Below are 20,585 nucleotides of genomic sequence, written 5' to 3'. Positions count from 1 at the left end.
GCAAATGTCCCCTTAGTATTTAGTTGCAAGTACCGATAAAAAAAATACTATATTGAATGTGCGTTGACGAGGAACTAGAGACCTACAATGAGCTGTATTCAAGATGACAACGTTTCAAAACGTTTTTTCCTGTAGAAAGACCTACAAATAGCACGTATAATAGTGTGGATTCTTGAACGCACCCCCAAAACACGAAAGAATAATTTATGTACACTCTTATTATACCTAAGTGGATGTGCATCTTTAGATGTCCCTATGCAAAAGGAGCAGGCTATCATACACAAAGTAGACAGCTTGTGTTTCAACGGAATCAATCAATTTAACATTTGCAATTGTGAGTATGGATTTATTTCAACCAACGCGTAGCTAATGCATTACGAATGGCCTCTCCGCTCCGTGTCTGTACACGATTCTGTTCTCCTGCATCCTTTCGTCACAGAGTCAAGCCGGGGGTCGCTGACAGCTGAGCCGCAATGGTGGAGAAGTCCGACCGGGCACCGCTACTGGACTGGGAGGAGGTTCCTCCCGCAGAGAAACCTGTTCCCACACCAGAAGAGGAGAAGGACGTCAAGGGGCCGAGCCCCGCCAACAGTCGGGCGTTGGGGTGCACTGTGCCGGGGATAGGGTGGAGCACCAGTCCGGGGGGTCCTGGGTCTTTCACATCAGCAGTCTCTAGCATAGACACATCCCTCTCACCCAGGAGCACGGTCCCCACCCCTGCGGAATGGGATGCTCAGTGTCTTGACAAGGATGACCATACCCCGGCCCCAGGACAAGGAGAGGTGCCGCACGATATCATGGTGAAATGGGAGGAAAAGGATCCGATCGTGGCCGTGTTTGTGGTGACATTTGATACAAGATCAGGTGAGTCGAGTCGAGGGACCTCGGTTATTTTTTCGTGCTGTGCTGCTGCCTAGAGAATGGTCACACCTGCATAGTCACACCCTTGTATCAATTTGTAACATCTATAGGCCTATAGCATCCATGCATACAATAATGATTTTATTATTCATTATAGGCATACTGGTTATTATTAGCAGAAATTGCATCAGAGAGCTTGGGATGGATTCATTTGAACTAGGCCAGAGAATTGATGACCCCAACCATGGGATGCAATGAGGATGCTCTTGAACACAAAGACCTCTATAGTCTTACTCAGGAACCCCAAAGTCACAGGGGATGTGTGAATTCTCTATGACCACACCCTAAAGGCATCCCCTGTCATTCACCTCGGGAATATCAGAGTGGTATAAGCCATAGTAGGCTAGATATACACATCTGTTGATAATGTCTGACCACCGGCTTCACAACCAATGAGTTGTTACGTACGTATTCTTAAGACTGTCTGGGACTATACATTCTAATGAGTGATTAGGAGAGAGAGGGAGTCAGCCTGTGGATTTCACTGCAGATTGAATTACTTTAATAAATGAGGGAATTGACTTAATTGGGTAATGACGGCTTATTCCAAATCGTTTTGCGGCCTGTGGTTGGTTGGTTGATCTACATGCATATTTGCACAGATTTCCACCCCATTTTAGGACAGTTGTTATGGTAACCACACCTACAGTATTGCCTAATTTCACTCCCCTTAATGTGTGTGTGTGTGCGTGTGTTTACTGTTTAGGTAACATGTTAGAGTGGTGTCTGCCAGGGGACATGAACCTGGAGGGAGTAGAGTTCAAGGCTATGGCCAGCGGCTCCCACAGAGTCTCCAGCGACTTCATGTAAGTACACCCGGCTGCATCTCAATCATATAAACTGGATTCCTTTATTTTAAACCAGAGTGCATCTCTCAATAGTATCCTGAGTGCATCTCTCAATAGTATAAAGTGGCATCCTTTCTTTGTATTCTATCCTGGATGCATCTCAGTAGTCTAATAGGCTTGCTGTCCTTGTCTCCTTCATTTAAACTCATTTGAAATCACAGGAACAGCCATGACAATAAGGGAATGCCACCGGTGTCCTATTCTTCTCTGCCCTGTTCTTTCATAGCAAAGCTGATGAAGGACAGCATACAAGTGAAGGCGAGGAAGACCTTTTAGATTAAACAATTCTATTTTTTTGTCCTTGGCAGGACAGCAAAACTTTAGATCTGATGGTCAGCAGAGAAAACAGCCAAATGGCAGGGCAGTATGTTCCCTTGGCTTGACTCATGGTTCTTTCTCTGGCCCCCCACAGATACTTCCGTAAGGGCGGGTACTTTGGCCTGGCGTGCTTTGCCAACATGGCGGTGGAGAGTGTGGTGGAGAGGGGGGCAAGAATGAAGTCTGTGGGTATCCTGTCAACCTCTTACACCCTGCTGTACCGATACATGAGCTTCCTGGAACACCAAGTCAGGTAGAACCCATTTAAGTTATGTTATCTATCGAAAATATCAATCCTCTCTGTCTTTGTCTCTCTCTTTCTCTTTTTTTGGTCGCTGTTTTTCACACACACTATTTTTTCCCGTCACTCTCTCTATTTCTATCACCCGATCTTTCTTTCTTCTACTCTCTCTTTCACTCCCCCTCTACCCCCTCTCCCAATCGTTCTCTGGATCTCTCTTTTTCTGTTTCTTGTACTCTATAGCCCCCATGCTCTCTTTAACTCTCTCTCACTTTCTTTCACTCTCTGTATCCTCTCTCATGTCGGTCTCTCTCTCTTTCTCCTCAAGTCACAGTCGTCTCCCTGGTGTTTTATAATTATCTCATGCATTAAACATGGTGTGTGAGAGTCAAGGGGTGTCAGATATCCTGCTCAACAAGATAGGCTGAGTCTGAAAGTGGCACCCTATTCCCTATGTAGTGCACTACTTTTGACAAGAGTCAAAAGTTGTGCTGGCAACCTCTGGTCAAAAGGAGTGTACTAATAGGGAATAGGGTACCAATTTCAGACTCAGACTATTTTGTACACAAACCTACTGTGGAGTAAAAAACAGCACTTTCTCTTCCTTGCGCTTCCTCTTTTAGGCACCCATGAGAGTAAATGTGATTCCTGTAGATCTGTTCTATTGCATAGTTATCACATGTTATGGTTAAACATTTGCATTTTTGTAGCTGTTTACAGAAGTGTATGAGTTCTCTTAAAGCCTATTTAAACCTCATTGTTGGGATCCAATAAGGTGGTATACCTTATTATCATATCTAATAAATAATCTTATATCTGCAATATGTAACTTTTGGGGCGACCTGACCGAGGACTGAGTTTGGGAAACCCTGGTTTAGATGGTACAATGATTCTCTACACTATACTTGCTTGTTATGTCACATAAACTGAAATTAGGCTAACTAATAGAATTGTAGCATCCAGGAAATGGTGGAGTGATTTCTGCATAGTGCATCTTTAATATTATGGAAGAATGTATAATAAAAACACAAATAAAAAGGAACATTTTAATTTGCAGTATGTAAACTTAACATGATGAACAGGAATTACATTTCCTCACACTAATAAACCACGCCTCCTGAAAATAACCTAAGGATTACATTAAAAAATACCCACCTGCTAGGTCAACCAGCATGAGAGTAAAAATAACCAATTGATAGTTAAATGAACCCATGTTTGGGTAATCCCAATTTGTTGGGCTGTACATGTAACCCAACTGGCTGGGTCAAGATAACCCAACATGTGTTCTGTCCATTATGTAACCAGCTCTGGGTTACCAAATAACCCAACATGTGTTCTGTCCACTATGTAACCAGCTCTGGGTTACCAAATAACCCAACATGTGTTCTGTCCATTATGTAACCAGCTCTGGGTTACCAAATAACCCAACATGTGTTCTGTCCACTATGTAACCAGCTCTGGGTTACCAAATAACCCAACATGTGTTCTGTCCACTATTTAACCAGCTCTGGGTTACCAAATAACCCAACATGTGTTCTGTCCACTATGTAACCAGCTCTGGGTTACCAAATAACCCAACATGTGTTCTGTCCATTATGTAACCAGCTCTCGGTTACCAAATAACCCAACATGTGTTCTGTCCACTATTTAACCAGCTCTGGGTTACCAAATAACCCAACATGTGTTCTGTCCAATATGTAACCAGCTCTGGGTTACCAAATAACCCAACATGTGTTCTGTCCATTATGTAACCAGCTCTGGGCTACCAAATAACCCAACATGTGTTCTGTCCACTATGTAACCAGCTCTGGGTTACCAAATAACCCAACATGTGTTCTGTCCACTATGTAACCAGCTCTGGGTTACCAAATAACCCAACATGTGTTCTGTCCACTATGTAACCAGCTCTGGGTTACCAAATAACCCAACATGTGTTCTGTCCACTATGTAACCAGCTCTGGGTTACCAAATAACCCAACATGTGTTCTGTCCACTATGTAACCAGCTCTGGGTTACCAAATAACCCAACATGTGTTCTGTCCACTATGTAACCAGCTCTGGGTTACCAAATAACCCAACATGTGTTCTGTCCACTATGTAACCAGCTCTGGGTTACCAAATAACCCAACATGTGTTCTGTCCACTATTTAACCAGCTCTGGGTTACCAAATAACCCAACATGTGTTCTGTCCACTATGTAACCAGCTCTGGGTTACCAAATAACCCAACATGTGTTCTGTCCACTATGTAACCAGCTCTGGGTTACCAAATAACCCAACATGTGTTCTGTCCACTATGTAACCAGCTCTGGGTTACCAAATAACCCAACATGTGTTCTGTCCACTATTTAACCAGCTCTGGGTTACCAAATAACCCAACATGTGTTCTGTCCACTATTTAACCAGCTCTGGGTTACCAAATTACCAACATTGGGTTGTTTGTAGCCCATCAATCAATCAATCAAATGTATTTATAAAGCCCTTCTTACATCAGCTGATATCTCAAAGTGCTGTACAGAAACCCAGCCTAAAACCCCAAACAGCAAGCAATGCAGGTGTAGAAGCACGGTGGCTAGGAAAAACTCCCTAGAAAGGCCAGAACCTAGGAAGAAACCTAGAGAGGAACCAGGCTATGAGGGGTGCAAAGTCCTCTTCTGGCTGTCCCGGGTGGAGATTATAACAGAACATGGCCAAGATGTTCAAATGTTCAGAGATGACCAGCAGGGTCAAATAATAATAATAATCACAGTGGATGTCGAGGGTGCAGCAAGTCAGCACCTCAGGAGTAAATGTCAGTTGGCTTTTCATAGCCGATCATTCAAAGTATCTTTACCGCTCCTGCTGCCTCTAGAGAGTTGAAAACAGCAGGTCTAGGACAGGTAGCACGTCCGGTGAACAGGTCAGGGTTCCATAGGCAGAACAGTTGAAACTGGAGCAGCAGCACGGCCAGGTGGACTGGGGACAGCAAGGAGTCATCAGGCCAGGTAGTCCTTAGGCACGGTCCTAGGGCTCAGGTCCTCCGAGAGAGAAAGAAAGAAAGAAAGAAAGAGGGAGGGAGGGAGAGAGAATTAGAGAGAACATACTTAAATTCACACAGGACAACGGATAAGACAGGAGAAATACTCCAGATATAACAGACTGACCCTAGCCCCCCGACACATAAACTACTGCAGCATAAATACTGGAGGCTGAGACAGGACGGGTCGGGAGACACTTTGGCCCCATCCGACGATACCCCCGGACAGGGCCAAACAGGCAGGATATAACCCCACCCACTTTGCCAAAGAACAGCCCCCACACCACTAGACGGATATCTTCAACCACCATCTTACCATCCTGAGACAAGGCCGAGTATTGCCCACAAAGATCTCCGCCACGGCACAACCCAAGGGGGGGCGCCAACCCAGACAGGAAGATCACGTCAGTGACTCAACCCACTCAAGTGACGCACCCCTCCTAGGGACGGTATGGAAGAGCACCAGTAAGCCAGTGACTCAGCCCCTGTAATAGGGTTAGAGGCAGAGAATCCCAGTGGAGAGCGGGGAACCGGCCAGGCAGAGACATCAAGGGCGGTTCGTTGCTCCAGTGCCTTTCCGTTCACCTTCACACTCCTGGGCCAGACTACACTCAATCATAGGACCTACTGAAGAGATGAGTCTTCAGTAAAGCCTTAAAGGTTGAGACCGAGTCTGCGTCTCACATGGGTATGCAGACCATTACATAAAAATGGAGCTCTATAGGAGAAATCCCTGCTTCCAGCTGTTTGCTTAGAAATTCTAGGGACAGTTAGGAGGCCTGCATCTTGTGACCGTAGCGTACGTGTAGGTATGTACAGCAGGACCAAATCGGAAAGATAGGTAGGAGCAAGTCCATGTAATGCTTTGTAGGTTAGCAGTAAAACCATGAAATCGGCACTTGCCTTAACAGGAATCCAAGCCCATCACTTTTTAGTGTGAGTAGCATGCTCATCTGTTGTTTCAAGGACACTACTGTTGCATTGATAGGCCAGGATGAATCCTAACATGAGGCCTACTCTGCATGCATAACTCACATTTTCAGTTGTCAATGTTATACACACAGATTGCCATTTAGATGTCAACCCTTAGTAGAGTTGAAGAGAGAATGCTGACGATGTTAGCATAGCTCGAAGTGGAAGTTGCCCCTAATAACCGATCTAGGATCAGATTACCCTACTCCCAATCCTAATTTATCATTAGGGGGGATGGAAACAACTGTTCCTGTATCAGTGTTTAGGAGCAACTTCTACCTACTCTGTTATTATAGGGTGACAAGGAGAGACCCCACTATGGTAATCTTCCCCCAGACACAATAACAGACCCATTCCCAGAAAGATACACAATGGCTTTACATTAGATAGCTATAAATGAGCCCAAATCTTACATTACCACTGGTTCGGTTAATTTTGGGTTAAATGGACCATGTTTTGGGACGAACCCTTCAGAGGTGATATTAGAACCCCCTGATGTAAATCTCAGTCTCATTCTTACGTTCTGCCTGTCTTTTCCTGTCCATCTCAGACCCTTGCTCGAATATAATTACCTGCATGCATTCTGCTTACATTGCCTGTATGACTTTCAATTTGTGTGTGTGCGTACATGTGTGTGTGTGTCTGATCCAGGCTCCAGTTGAAAACTCCTGGCCAGTACTCTCCTCTGGAGGCGTTCTTTGAGGATAAGAGATCAGTGCTGCCCCCCGATGGGGAGAGTGTGGTTACTGCATGTCCTGGCAGTCCCTGGGGAGCAGCACTCAACCACTGTATGCACCCTGAGATGAAGGTGAGAGGTTGTGGTTTACTATTACGGGAATATGAAATGGTATTTCAGGTGATAGGAGTCTGTGTGTGTGTTATTGTGCTGCTAGTATTGATGGTGGTGATGATGATGATGATGATGACGATGACAGTAGCTCTCCTCCTCCCTCCAGATCACCCACCCAGCTGGCTGCATGTCTCAGTTCATCCAGTTCTTTGGGGAGCAGATCATGGTCCTGTGGAAGTTAGCTCTGCTGAGGAGACGTATCCTCATCTTCTCTCCTCCACCTGTAGGCGTGGTCTGTTATAGAGGTGAGGGGGAGCACTAACACTATGCACAGATACACACACTGATACGGACGCAAGCACAGACACAGACACACACACTGATACGGACGCAAGCACAGACACACACACTGATACGGATGCAAGCACAGACACAGACACAGACGCACACACTGATATGGACGCAAGCACAGACACAGACACACACAGTAACTTCTCAGTTGCGTTTGTTTTCTTTGCGCTCAAAAGAACACAATGCTACTCACCTATGTACTCTTAAACATACACTTTTATATACATTTTCATTAACTTTCTCTATTTCCTGTCCTCCCTAGTGTACTGCTGCTGTTGCCTGGCCAACGTGTCCATCCCGGGGGTGGGCGTGGCCGTGCCAGAGTTCCGCCCCTTCTTCTATGTCAACGTGGCAGACATCGATACCCTGGATACGGAACTGTCCTACGTAGCATGTGAGTGTCTGGAGTCATGGAATAGGGCATTTTCATAGTCTTCAACTTCCCCTTTAATTCATCTGCACTGATCTGAAATGTGAAGATGGGTGAAAGCAATATGGTGGATGCATTGTAGGGTTTTGTTATCACTTCTACAACCAGTCTATTTCTTTCACATCTATGAGCGACAGAACGGAATACATTTGAGACTTTTTACCCTCATTACAATAAACCTGAGGGGCTTGTGTGTGTAGGCACCACAGAGAAGATCTTTGAGGAGAAGCGTGACCTGTATGACGTCTATGTGGATAACCAGAATGTGAGGACGACCAGAGAGAGTCTGAAGCCTTTACTGCGTCTCAACACTGCAGACCGAGAGAAGTACCGCAAACTCACTGAACAGAGGTACAGTACAGTCTGCAAAACAACCTGAGGAGGAGAATGTTGTTAATGTTATCCTCTTGTAGTCGATACAGAGGATATAAGTGACGATAATAATGACAGCATTGTGTTTCCAGGCAGATGCTGTTATATTCTCAGGAGGAGAATGGAGACTGTGTGTCCAGTGAAGAGGACCACTTCATTCTGTCAGTATATTACACCAGGACCCAGTCTACAACTGGCGTTATAGAGAACTCTTCAAAATTGAATTATTATTATTATTTTTTACATTTAAGCAGTTTATTTCTACATATAAACTAAATACAAATGTCCATGAAAACATTGTTTAAAAAAAAAAAGAAAGTATTTCTTAATTTTTAAGTTACTTTTCCTTACCGTTGTAGGTTTTTCCTGGAGCAGAATAACCGTATCTTCCAAACGCTGAGTGAGGTGGCAGGGAGCCCTGAGCCCATCCTAACCCAGGAGAGTGTGAGGGCCATGGGGCTAGACCCTCACGGAGACAGGCTCTTCCTGCTCTACCTGCTGGAGACATACGGCTATGACAGCCTCCTGGTCACCGATCACCCTTGCTGCAGCTGAGGCCTGGGTGGCACTCTGACTGACATACAGGGTCCTACACACCTAGACACACAGACTCAATACAGACAGTCTGGAGTCTGGACTATGAGAGGTCAGAATACTTTGGCAAGGCTGAGACCAGAGCCTGTATTCATGAAGCGTCTCAGTAGTGCTGATCTCAGATCCGTTTATTCTTTTAGAGCTCATTACATGGACAGGGGGGACCTGATCCTAGATCAGCATTCCTACTCAGATGCTTTATGAATACGGGAGACTCTCAGGCCAAAAAAGCAAATGAATGGAGAGAGCCACTGAACCAGAAAAGACTAATGGAATTTGGTTCTTGGCACTGTCCTGTGACATTCATGGATGCTCAGTCTGGATTGTTAACCATCGCCTTCCTGCCTGTCAATAAAATGTACAGTACAGAGGAATGTCATTCATGTCTATCCCCAACCCTCTTTTTCTGGAGGAGTGGAGCCAACCAGAAACATCCTGGAACTCTGGAGATTCGGTGCCAATGAGCAGAACTTACCAAGGAAGTCATGCTTAGGGTTCCTTCTGTTTTCAAATGGGGAGTCAAATCTAAAGTCTGTGGTGATGTCCTCAAACTGAGGGAGGATTTGTCACTTCTCTTAATAGGAAATCTATGTTTTTGAGAGAAGAAATCACCAAGCTTTTGTCTGTAAATAGATAGGGATGTGTAGAATGTGTTTTATTATAAAATGATCCCATTAAGTCACTGGTAAGCCCAGAACCTCTGTGGTCAGCATTGTATAGAAATGGCCATCAACACCATCCATAATCATGATACTACGGATATGATACTAAGGGCCCGATTCAATCCGTAGCGCTGAAGATCCACGCTACAGTGCGATATACATTTAAAGGCAACGTTTACGCGTTCGCGGAGACTGCATTCAGAGTAAACGCTGCATATGTCAGCTCATTGGGAAATCCCCTTTACAGTTCAGTCGTGCAACTTCCGTGATACGGACTGAATCGAGCCCTAAGTACACAATACTAGTTCACATGTGGATTTGGTTTCTGGTGAAAGAGGGGTCTGGACTCACCAGCACACTTTCTTATGACGTCCAACATAGAAATGTAACAACTTTATATGACTTTAAAAATGTACCTTTAATCACAGCTGTTTGACCAAGAGGTTTTGGGCTCAAATCTAAACGTATGCTTTTGTGTGTTTCCGCAGTTCTCTATGTCAAATACACAAAGAGTGAAAAATGTGAATTAGCTGGTGGCTCAATGGTTAAATCCCATCCTTCAGACCAAGAGGTTGCAAGTTTGAACCTAATTTCCTATATTGCGAACGTTTCAGCAACTCGATGTCAAACATACAGAGTATGGTATCAAATGTGATGAAGGTGGTGGTGCAATAGTTCAATTACTGCCTTGAGACCAAGAGGTTCTAGCTTCAAACCTCATCTACTTAGCTTTTGTGTACATTTCCGCGACTTTAATTGTCAAACATACAATGTGATGGTGGTGTAGTGGTTCTATCTCTACCTCAACACTTAGAGGTTGTGGGTTCAAAACAACATTCTTCTGCTTTTGTGTGTGTTTCCGCAACTCTCAATGTCAAACATACGAAGGGAATGGTAAAAACTACTGTCTCCATTTCTGTTGAGGTTTAAATTGTTTTTGGTTTGCGCCTCCGCAATTGTGACTGTCAGAAATACAAAGAAAAGCAGATCTACAGTAATGGACCAGTGGAGGCTGGTGAGGGGAGGATGGCTCATAATAATGGATGGAATGGAGTTAGTGGAATGGTATCAAACACATGGAAACTATGTGTTTGATACCATTCCATTTATTCCGCTCCAGCCATTACCACAAGCCCATCCTCCCCAATTTAAGGTTCCACCAACCTCCTGTGATGGAGACACTTTACGTCAGTGATGGTAAACTGTGAATGACTGAGGGTGGCAGGTAGCCTAGCGGTTATGAGCGTTGGACCAGTAACCGAATGGTCGCTGGTTTGAAGCCCAATACCGAATAGGTGAAAAATCTGTCAATGTGCCCTTGAGCAAGGCACTTAACTCTAATTGCTCCTGTAAATCGTTCTGAATAAGAGCGTCTGCTAAATTACAAAAAATGTTTAAATAAAAATGTAAACAAAAGAATTGTCTGGCTTAAAAAAAAAAAAATGATGCTCTTTATTGATTCATCAGAACTGTTCACATCAGAAATCATTACATAAGTTACAGTGCTCCCTTCACATAGGGAAGAGCAGGAAGCCACTGAAGGTGTAGTTATTAGAATGATCAAAGAGCCTCCTGCCTGAAGGGAGACACATGTACATCACATCCCCCTCCTCCAGCTCTAGAGTCAATGCATTAGACCTGTACCGAAGATCTCCATGGGTACCATATTAGTGATTTAACAGAACTCTCTTGTCATTGTGGTAAAGATATACACACATGAATGCGATGTGAGGTAATCCATGGCAGTGAATCTGATGTAGACTCCTCTCACTGGTGCTGTGAAGATACCTGCATCAGAGGAAGGAGGGATCAGCCCTGTTAATACCTGGTTCTAACATGCAGCCTTTGTCCTGATGCTGTCCACATTCTGATTGTGCCCACATTTTAAATGACGCAGTGTGATGTGATCAGATCTTAAAAGTGTAAAAAGACAAGATGAGGGCACATGTTAACAGCAGGTATAAACAGGGCTAGAGAAACTGTTGGTAATGCTGGACTAGCTGGATTCAGTGTGTGTTGATTTGTGTGGTTAGTAGGCTACCTGTAGTTGGTTTGCAGGCCATGCTGATGTTGGTGACGACTTTGCTGTAGAAGTCTGGTGTCAGTATTGACACTGATTATTGAAAGATAAATAAAGCCCATGAAAGACAACATTATTCTGCTTAAACGTTCACCAAGAGCCCCCCCCAACCACCTTCTCGGGTTACAAACAAGTGCAGATGCAGCACTTCTGACTGGAAAACAACACTCCTTTTCTGTATCGCTTTTACCTGCGTTCTCTCTCTTCAGCTCCACCCCCCCCTCTCACTGACACTCGGCCTGGCTTCCAAAGCTGTGATTACAGGAAAGGACACATTAGTAAACTTAACATTTGTTAAACCTACCTTAAGTATAATGTTGTTGTTTTTTACAAAGTTTGATTACCTGTGTTGCTACTCACTGGATGTCACGATGGCCTCCAGGGCTAAAATAATATGAAAGGAAACACATGAGAAATAGGCATAAAATAAACTGCCTATAAAAAATTACAATTTTGATCAACACATGAGAAACAGTAGTTGGCCAAATGACTTCAAACTGCATTCTCTCTCTTCAGCTCCTCCACCTCCTCCTCACTGGCTTTCAGTATGGCACTCATGGCTGCAATTATGGTCAGACATTCTCAAAATCTTTTGGGGCTCTATTCAATCCGTGTCGCAGAAGTTCAGCGTTACAGCGTGATTGAAAAGCAACATTCTCCCGTTAGCGGAGACTGCATTCTGTCCACTTATCTACACACATACAAAATGTAGTTAGGCACTGCAGGAGAAATGTAACATGTTTTTTTCAGCATGACAATGCCCCTGTGCACAAAGCGAGGTATATACAGGAATGGTTTGTCGAGATCGGTGTGGAAGAACTTGACTGGCCTGCACAGAGCCCTGACCTCAACCCCATTGAACACCTTTGGGATATATTGGAACGCTGACTGCGAGCCAGGTCTTATCGCCCAACGTCAGTGCCCGACCAAACTAATGCTTGTGTAGCTGAATGGAAACAAGTACTCGCAGAAATGTTCCAACATCTAGTGGAAAGCCTTCCCAGAAGAGTGCAGGCTGTTATAGCAGCAAAGGGGGGACCAACTCCATATTAAACGCCCATGATTCGGAATGAGATGTTCAACAAGCAGGTGTCCACATACTTTTGGTCATGTAGTGTATATAGTGGAAGGTCTCCATCTCCATAAAACGTGTAGAACTTCTCCAAAGGAATATATTTACTTAAAGACATGCTCCTGTACTTTGGTGAAAGTATTTTTTAAACCTCCCACTTTGGGCTGAATGTGTTCATACATGCATAATCTATGAGAATAATTACTTTTTTACATCAATTAGCCACGAAATCCCTAGATTGAAGTGACTTTTCTTGAAGCTGTGCTGCACCACTTCCCTACATTTCCCCCCACGTGGGCCAGCCACCTGGCAATTCAAGTTCTAGCCAATGAGCTTCAGCCACTCGTATCTGAGCGAGAGCTAGCAAGAGGCCTGCCCAGCGTTATCCAATGATGTTGCAGGGCGGACCCAACGGCTCAGTGGCCACAGCAGAGAAAGGTTGCAGCCTATTATTATAAGCCGGCGGGGCACCGGTCTATGGATCCTTAAATCATTGGGCGAAAGCGGGGAGAGAGGAGCGCCCTTCTCAAATGGAACAGTAATCTGCGCCGCTCTGTCATTTTGTCAACAAGGCAGCATGGTGCATCTTCCAGAAAAATCTCTCTTTTCCATAAAGTAAAATGTTAGAATTTTCAAAAAATGTCTCATTGGGAAGACAGATAAAAGTATTTTTTATCAAAAGAAATCCCTTTTGCATGGGAAAAGACAGAATCCTAGTAATTACATACGCATGTTTAATTATGTCAGTTTTGTTTAGAAGAAAGATCTTGGCAGTGGACTTTGAAAGGGGCACCTGGTTCAAACCCAGGAGGCAGCCCGGTTCCAAATCGAAGGCAATCAACTTCCAGCTGATGCAAAACACACCTACACAGGTGGGATTAATCGAGAGAGCAATGACGTGGTCCACATATCTGCATGTAGTACGCACTTTTCGGGGACCTTTGTTGGGTTGTGAGTGCTACTTTCTGAACTACAGGGGAAAAAGTATACAAAAGTATAGGAGAATCTCTTTAATGACACATACTGCTAGCATAAGAAACTTAGCTGATAAGTTTCAAACTTTTATTTTCTAGTTCAAATGAACACCTTGCTTCTCTTTTAAACAAGTTTAACTTTATTTTTTCAAAAGGTAAATCATTTCTAATACAAACTATAAGGTTAATTAATTTTCTTATTCAGATAGGGATAGGCAGAACACATTGCTTCTCTCGAGTTTTTACACAAATTCATCTCATTGCCAACCCATTACGGTATACAGAGAGCGCCAAAAATATTAGGACAGTGACATTTTTGTTTATTTGGGCTCTGTACTCTAGCGCTTTAGATTTCAAATTATACAATGACGGTGGGGTTAAAGTGTAGACTGTCAACTTTGATCGTATTTTCATCCAACATTTAGAAATTGCAGTACCTTTTGTACATAGTCCTCCCCATTTTAGGGGACCAAAAGAATTGGGAAAAAATTAACTTATGTGTATTAAAGTAGTAAAAGTTCCGGAATCATGGTAGCATCCACATTAATGTAGAAGTGTTTAGAAACATATTCTTATTTACAATAAAAGTGACTCCAAAATGACACAATATATTATTTACCATACATTTCTATTGGGCACCAAATAATCTGAAACACAACCAAAACAAACAGCAAATGCATCCAACAAGTTTGTAGAGTCACAAGCTTGATGTAATCATTGCATGCTAGGAATATGGGACCAAATGCTTTGTACTACTCTAATATCCATATAAGTGAATTTGTCCCAATAGATGGGTCCCCTAACATGGGGGGACTATGTACAAAACGTGCTGTAATTTATAAACAGGTCACCCGATATGGATGAAAATACCCTTTTATTAAAGCAGATAGTCTGCACTTTAACCTCAGTCATTGTATCATTTCAGATATGTCACTATCCCAATACTTTTGGAGCTCACTGCATCTCATTAAGGCCTTAACACTGAACACAAGTGCAGAGACTGTGTGTGTTTGAACACTGAGGCTGTTTGAGCGTGCGTCCTCGCTGTCATTGACAACCATCCCGTTTCTATTGGCGACACTCCCGTAACCATTATCAGTGACACTTTCGTTGCCATTGATGACCGTCCCCTTGCCATTGCCAACCATGGCGTTGTCATTAACCACCATCCCATTTTCATTGACAACACCAGTCACCTGTCCCCTGCAAGGGGACCCTAGACAAGGCCTTCACATCCTGGGGAAAGGGTAGGGATGGAAATGGGAAGGTGGGGTGTGGAACCTCTAGAATGACCCCCCTCCATGCCCTCTCCCCTCTCCTCTCTGTTGGCCCGGAGGGTCAGGGCGGCGTGGCAGTCTAGACACACCTTGTTCACCTTGTTGCCATCGTACTCCAGAGTTACTTTGTTGTCTGAACACCTCCAACACACCACCTGACAGACAGGTGGACACACAGGAAGTCATGGTCATATCAGTCTGGTTATGTTAGAAAGAATGTTAGTACAACACTGAACGTGAATGCCATTTCAACTAATCATAACCTCACCCCAGCCTTAGGTAAAGTGAATGTGAAGTGTGCGTTGTGTGTGTGTGTATCCATGTGTGTACGTGTGTGTTAACTCACACAGCCACAGGCTCTGCAGTGGTGTCTCCATCGGGTGAGGGCGTTGAAGGGTTCGCTACACTTCATACACATGGTCACCTCATTGTCCCTGATCCATCGAGGGGCACGCCGACCCAGCTCCTCCATCTGTTCACGCACACAGGAACAAAGACCAACGCTCAAAATCAGTTCAGTCTCTCCATGTTGTTTTACCACCCGTACATGCAAGAGGATCTCAAATGAGTTGTTTCTCCTTCCCTTTTGCTAAATGATCAGTTCCCCTCCACACCCATTTGCCTGTGATTTATCCCTCTATATTAATACAGGGAGCATACCGTACAGATGGAGAAACACACACAAAATAATGCAAGAAAACATTCTATCGGTCTCTGTTTTGCACAAAAATAAGGGATCCTTACAGATACCTCTACTTCTTTAGAAGCTGACACAAAAGTCTCATTCTTCTGCAGGAAAACATCAATAGTGTCCTGGAAAGCCTGAAAGTACAAGGCACGTCAGATCATGTGTACTCTCTCTATATACTCATCATGTGCTATTGGTCATTTAAACGGGTTTCAAAATATGACAAAGCACTGTTACCTTTATCCAGTCCTCTTTGTCTTGTTCAGAGCTGGAAAGACAAAGCCACATGTTAACATTTATACAAAATCTATACATCCATCCAAGACCTTCAGGCGAGTTATATTAGTGAAACCCACCCCTCTCCTCACCTGGCCTGTAGGTCCAGGGTCCTCTCCAGGGTCCTCTCCTTGCCAGACACCTGGAAGGTGTGGGAGTGGTGTTCGTTGGTGGTGCGCTGCACCGTCATGCCCTCCACGTCAATCCGTGCCCGCACGGTGAACCGATGCCCCGCCAGGCTGAACCGAGGAGCGCAGCACAGCAGCATGTTGTTGAACTGGATGGAGAGCACGGGGAGGGAGAGGCAAGAAAGACATGAGGGGTTTAAGTATGAGCCACAAGAGTCTCCTGAATGACCCGTTAATGCAGGAGTGTCAAACTCATTCCACGGAGGGCCGAGTGTCTGCGGGTTTTCGTTTTTTCCTTTCAATTGAGACCTAGACAACCAGGTGAGGGGAGTTCCTTACTAATTAGTGACCTTAATTCATCAAGTACAAGGGTGGAGTTTGACACGTGTGGGTTATATGGATGGATGTTCAGTGGTTCCTAGTCAGTGAAGTGCAAGATTCTGACAAAATAGAGATGATTTCATTTCACATTATACTTAGCATAAAATCATGTCTGTTCTACATTATACATTTCTATAGCAACATTGTGTAATGTTGCGTCCTCATAAACTCCATAAGGTCTCCATTGGGAAAGAGGTGGTCTGACTTCAATGGGACTTGCTGGTAAAATAAAGGTTAAAATATTGTGAGCTGGTCTAACCAGGAAGAGGTGTCTCTCCATGGCGGAGTTCCTGGCAGCCAGCATCAGGATGCGTCCCTCCCGGATGAACTCATTGGAGGGATTCATCACGTCCTCCTCCCCCAACATCTCGTAGATCTCCAGCACCTTCTTCAGGTTCTCCTAGAGGACAACACGGCAGAACAGAGGATGTTAGACAACAAAGCAGATCACAAACTTCTGTCCCAACCGATAGCAAAATAACAAAGTACAGATGGTAACAGTGGTTCACAGTAGTAACCTCTATGCCTAAAGGGAAATGGTCTCTAGATATACTGTACTGACAATTGCTATCTGCAGTAAGTAGAGGATTGGCATATTAGTTCTGCACGTACTGATTGGCGGATGGCGCTGTTGGAGTGTGTTGCTGCCATGGAGATGTCCTGCAGAGACTCTGAAGGCAGACAAAGAGATCAACACCTTATTTTTTTTTAAAGAAAAACCACAACACCCCTAAACCACAAAACCTAATCTATAATCGTTTCTGTGAAAGTTACTACAAGCTTGAGTAAAAGTGATGACACTGCGGGAGTCTTAGCTAGTAATGAGGACTAGCTGAACTCTGCTACAGTAAAAGTGAGGCCGGCCTTTGTGGATCTACTGTATGTTGGACTATGTCTCTGCTACAGTAAGGAAGGTGTCAACTCACTCTCTGCATGGCTGTGGTCCGAGTCGTCATTAGGCAGTCTCTTGAGGTAGTCTCTCAGCAGCATCTCATAACGAGGTAGTCTCTGGACCGGCTCCAACATGTGGTGCTGCAGGGTCAGACTACCACACACCTCCTGACTCTGGAAGATAACAGAAAATCAACAACAGGGCAAAATTGACTAAATGTTTCCACCACTGCAAAGTTAGCACCTATTGATTTTCAGTAGGTTAATGGTGAACTGAAGATTAAGAGAATGAATAAGATATTCATCACTACTCTGGACGGTTCTGACTTAGAATATGTGGACAACTATAAATACCTAGGTGTCTTGCTAGACTGTAAACTCTCATTCCAGACTCATATTAAGCATCTCCAATCCAAAGTTAAATCTAGAACCGGCTTCCTATTTCGCAACAAAGCCTCCTTCACTCATGCTGCCAAACATGCCCTCGTAAAACTGACTCTCTTACCGATCCTTGACTTCGGCAATGTCATTTACAAAATAGCCTCCAACACTTTACTCAGCAAATTGGATGCAGTCTATCACAGTGCCATCCGCTTTGTCACCAAAGCCTCATATACTACCCACCACTGCAACCTGTATGCTCTCGTTGGCTGGTCCTTGCTACATATTCGTCGCCAAACCCACTGGCTCCAGGTCATCTATAAGCCTTTGCTAGGTAAAGCTCCACCTTATCTCAACTCACTGGTGACCATAGCAACACCCAACCGTAGCACGCGCTCAAGCAGGTATATTTCACTGGTCATCCCCAAAGCCAACACCTCCTTTGGCCGCCTTTCCTTCCAGTTCTCTGCTGCCAATGACTGGAACGAATTGCAAAAATCACTGAAGCTGGAGACATATCTCCCTCACTAACTTTCAGCATCAGCTGTCAGAGCAGCTTACCGATCATTGCACATGTACACAGCCCACCTGTAAATAGCCCACCCAACTAACTTGAAATTACTTCGCCACTATGGCCTATTTATTGTCTTACCTCCCTTATCTTACTACATTTGCACACACTGTATATAGATTTTCTATTGTGTTATTGACTGTACGTTTGTTTATCCCATGTGTAACTCTGTTGTTTGTGTCGCACTCCTTTGCTTTATCTTGGCCAGGTTGCAGTTGTAAATGAGAACGTGTTCTCAACTGGCCTACCTGGTTAAATAAAGGTGTTTTTTTGTTGTTTTTTTATAAAAAATTCAGGTAAAGTGTTTACTCTGTGTCCCTGCCCAGCCACCGTACCTGTATATCCTGTATGACGTTCCTGAATGGTGCGGACCTCTCCGTCCAGATTCTAAGCAGCTCCATGGCTTGATCGAAGCTCATCACGTACTCAGCATACATCCTGAGGAAGGGAGCATGCTGCTGCATGACATCACCCAGACGAGGGCTCACAGACCTGTGGGGTCAAGGGTCGGAGGTCAAAGTTCAAAAAATTATTATTTAATCAGTTTAGATATGCTAGCGATTTAATGTAGGAATGTTTAAACTACTGTGGTCTTTGTGAGGCTGGATGAATTACATAAAATATAACCATATTTTTAATTGAATAAAAAGGTTCCAATCCAATCATGTCCTTCAGTCCCATTATAGAGACGTACTTCAATTGCATCATCATCTATTTGGGTTGTCTCACCATTGGCCCATGTGCGTCTCCAGGTCTGGCAGTAGGAACTGGCAGTGGAAGGTGTGGATGGAGGAGATGTTGGAGAAGATGGTCCTCACCACATCTACAGGGAACAAGCCTTTACCGGCCTCCTCAGTCAGCCGAGCACAGAACACCTGCACCCACACACACACGTGTTAAAAGACTGCTAATCAATACATACTGACCAAATCATGTGGCGATAACTACAATGGATGAACAGAAACAGTGAAGTTGACAGTGACACACTGACCTGGTCTAGTAGGTGAAGGCGAGCAACATAGGCTCTCTCTGTGAGTAGAAGCTCGTTGGCAATCTTATACAGCTTCTGTTCAGTGGAGTCCTGCACCCTCACCTCACTCCCTCTCTCCATCTTCTTCTCATCTGTAGAGCTCTCCTGAAGCATGGCCTCCTCCGTCCCAGTCGCAGCTCTGTGAGAGGGGGACAGTTCCACGTTGAGCCCTGTATCCACCTTCCTTCCGCCTCCTACATGGCCGTTGACCAGTACAGCGTCCCACATCAGGTCCAAACAGTTCATATTTATGGGAGAGATTTCCCTCGCTCTGCCCTCCCTACAGGCCACTACTTCTGCCCTGTCTGGACTGTGAGCATTCAGTCCTGTGTGTGAGCTGTCGATAGACCCACTGTCTGGGTCTCTAGGCTGGTCCAGGCTTATAGAGGTGGTGGTATGTGTTGGGCTGCTGTTAGCTGATCTGAGCACAGACTGGTTTTCCTCAAGGTGAATGAGGTCAAGCAGGCTGCAGGATGATCCTGCTATCAGTCTGTCTCTTTATCCTGGCTCCAGGGCTTCTCAGCTGGTTCAACCTGGATCCCGCTCCCTTCCCTGGGGACTGAGATCCTAGTCCCCCCTGTATGGAGCTCTTTCCTGGGCTGTGGATTCCTAGTCCCTTTCTTGGGCTCTGGGTCCCTGGTGGTACCCCCTTCACCGGTCTGTGGCTAGGCCTGGTCCCAGGACACTTTCCTGGGCTGTGGACTGCTATTCCCCTCCCTTGGGGTCCTGATCCCTTCCCTGTGAGTAGAGCTCCTCCTGGCCCCTTGACAGGGCTCTTCCCAGGGCTCTGGAGATGAGCAGGTTGAGGAGACACTGCAGACAAGGAGGGAGGAGGGCGAAGTTGAGTAAGGGATCTATCCTAGCCTGGTTCCAGAACAAAAATATAAACGCAACATGTAAAGTGTTAGTCCCATGTTTCATGAGCTGAAATAAAACAAATCCCAGAAATGCTATATACGCATAAAAAGCTGAGGAGTATTTCTGTGCGAAAAAAACTCATTCTGATTGGCTGGGTCTGGCTCCCCAGTGGGTGGGCCTGTGCCCTCCCAGGTCCAGCCATTCCTGCAGCCCTGCCCAGTCATGTGAAATCCATAGTCTAGGGACTAATTTATTGATTTCAATTGACTGATTACTTTACATGAACTGTAACTCAGCAAATATTTGAAATTGTTGCATGTTGCGTTTATATTTGTGCTGTCTTGTTAACTCCTATTGGCATGATAATGACCATAGAATTTGTCAAAACAGCACAAAAAGAGATTTAGGACCAGGCTACATTTATCTTGCAGTGCACGTTAAACCACACTCCTTTCAGTCCCTGT

The 20,585-nt window shown here is 44.6% G+C and overlaps 2 protein-coding genes across 4 annotated transcripts; one reads left to right on the top strand and one right to left on the bottom strand.

The window, feature by feature from the left end:
* The first annotated feature begins 161 nt into the window (after positions 1-161).
* Positions 162-11,665, top strand: LOC129838644 (DENN domain-containing protein 11-like). The gene is made up of 10 exons (XM_055905758.1): positions 162-334; positions 440-864; positions 1,628-1,727; positions 2,182-2,340; positions 6,967-7,123; positions 7,272-7,410; positions 7,719-7,850; positions 8,087-8,237; positions 8,351-8,419; positions 8,618-11,665. Exons 2-10 carry the CDS (start codon positions 474-476, stop codon positions 8,811-8,813), a joined length of 1,494 nt encoding a protein of 497 aa, XP_055761733.1. The 5' UTR covers positions 162-334; positions 440-473; the 3' UTR covers positions 8,814-11,665.
* A 93-nt stretch (positions 11,666-11,758) lies between these two features.
* On the bottom strand, positions 11,759-19,755 carry LOC129838643 (FYVE, RhoGEF and PH domain-containing protein 4-like). 3 transcript variants are annotated; one of them, XM_055905756.1, is made up of 13 exons: positions 19,225-19,607; positions 18,963-19,108; positions 18,569-18,725; positions 17,317-17,455; positions 17,003-17,061; positions 16,650-16,790; positions 15,974-16,158; positions 15,843-15,873; positions 15,668-15,739; positions 15,264-15,389; positions 15,007-15,072; positions 11,939-11,978; positions 11,759-11,846 (listed from the first exon to the last, which is right to left on the bottom strand). In XM_055905756.1, the coding sequence occupies exons 1-12, from the start codon at positions 19,507-19,509 to the stop codon at positions 11,961-11,963; spliced, it is 1,425 nt and encodes a 474-aa protein (XP_055761731.1). In that variant the 5' UTR covers positions 19,510-19,607; the 3' UTR covers positions 11,759-11,846; positions 11,939-11,960. The 3 variants fall into 3 exon arrangements, 2 of the variants coding, with proteins under 2 accessions (XP_055761731.1, XP_055761730.1); XR_008756881.1 differs by having other exon boundaries at positions 11,939-15,072; positions 19,225-19,755; XM_055905755.1 differs by having other exon boundaries at positions 11,759-15,072.
* Positions 19,756-20,585: the final 830 nt, after the last annotated feature.

Source organism: Salvelinus fontinalis, chromosome 39 (assembly GCF_029448725.1).
Source record: "Salvelinus fontinalis isolate EN_2023a chromosome 39, ASM2944872v1, whole genome shotgun sequence".
Lineage (NCBI taxonomy): Eukaryota > Metazoa > Chordata > Actinopteri > Salmoniformes > Salmonidae > Salvelinus > Salvelinus fontinalis.
Note: the sequence above shows the minus strand (reverse complement) of the source record. Positions and strands in the feature narration are given on the sequence as shown.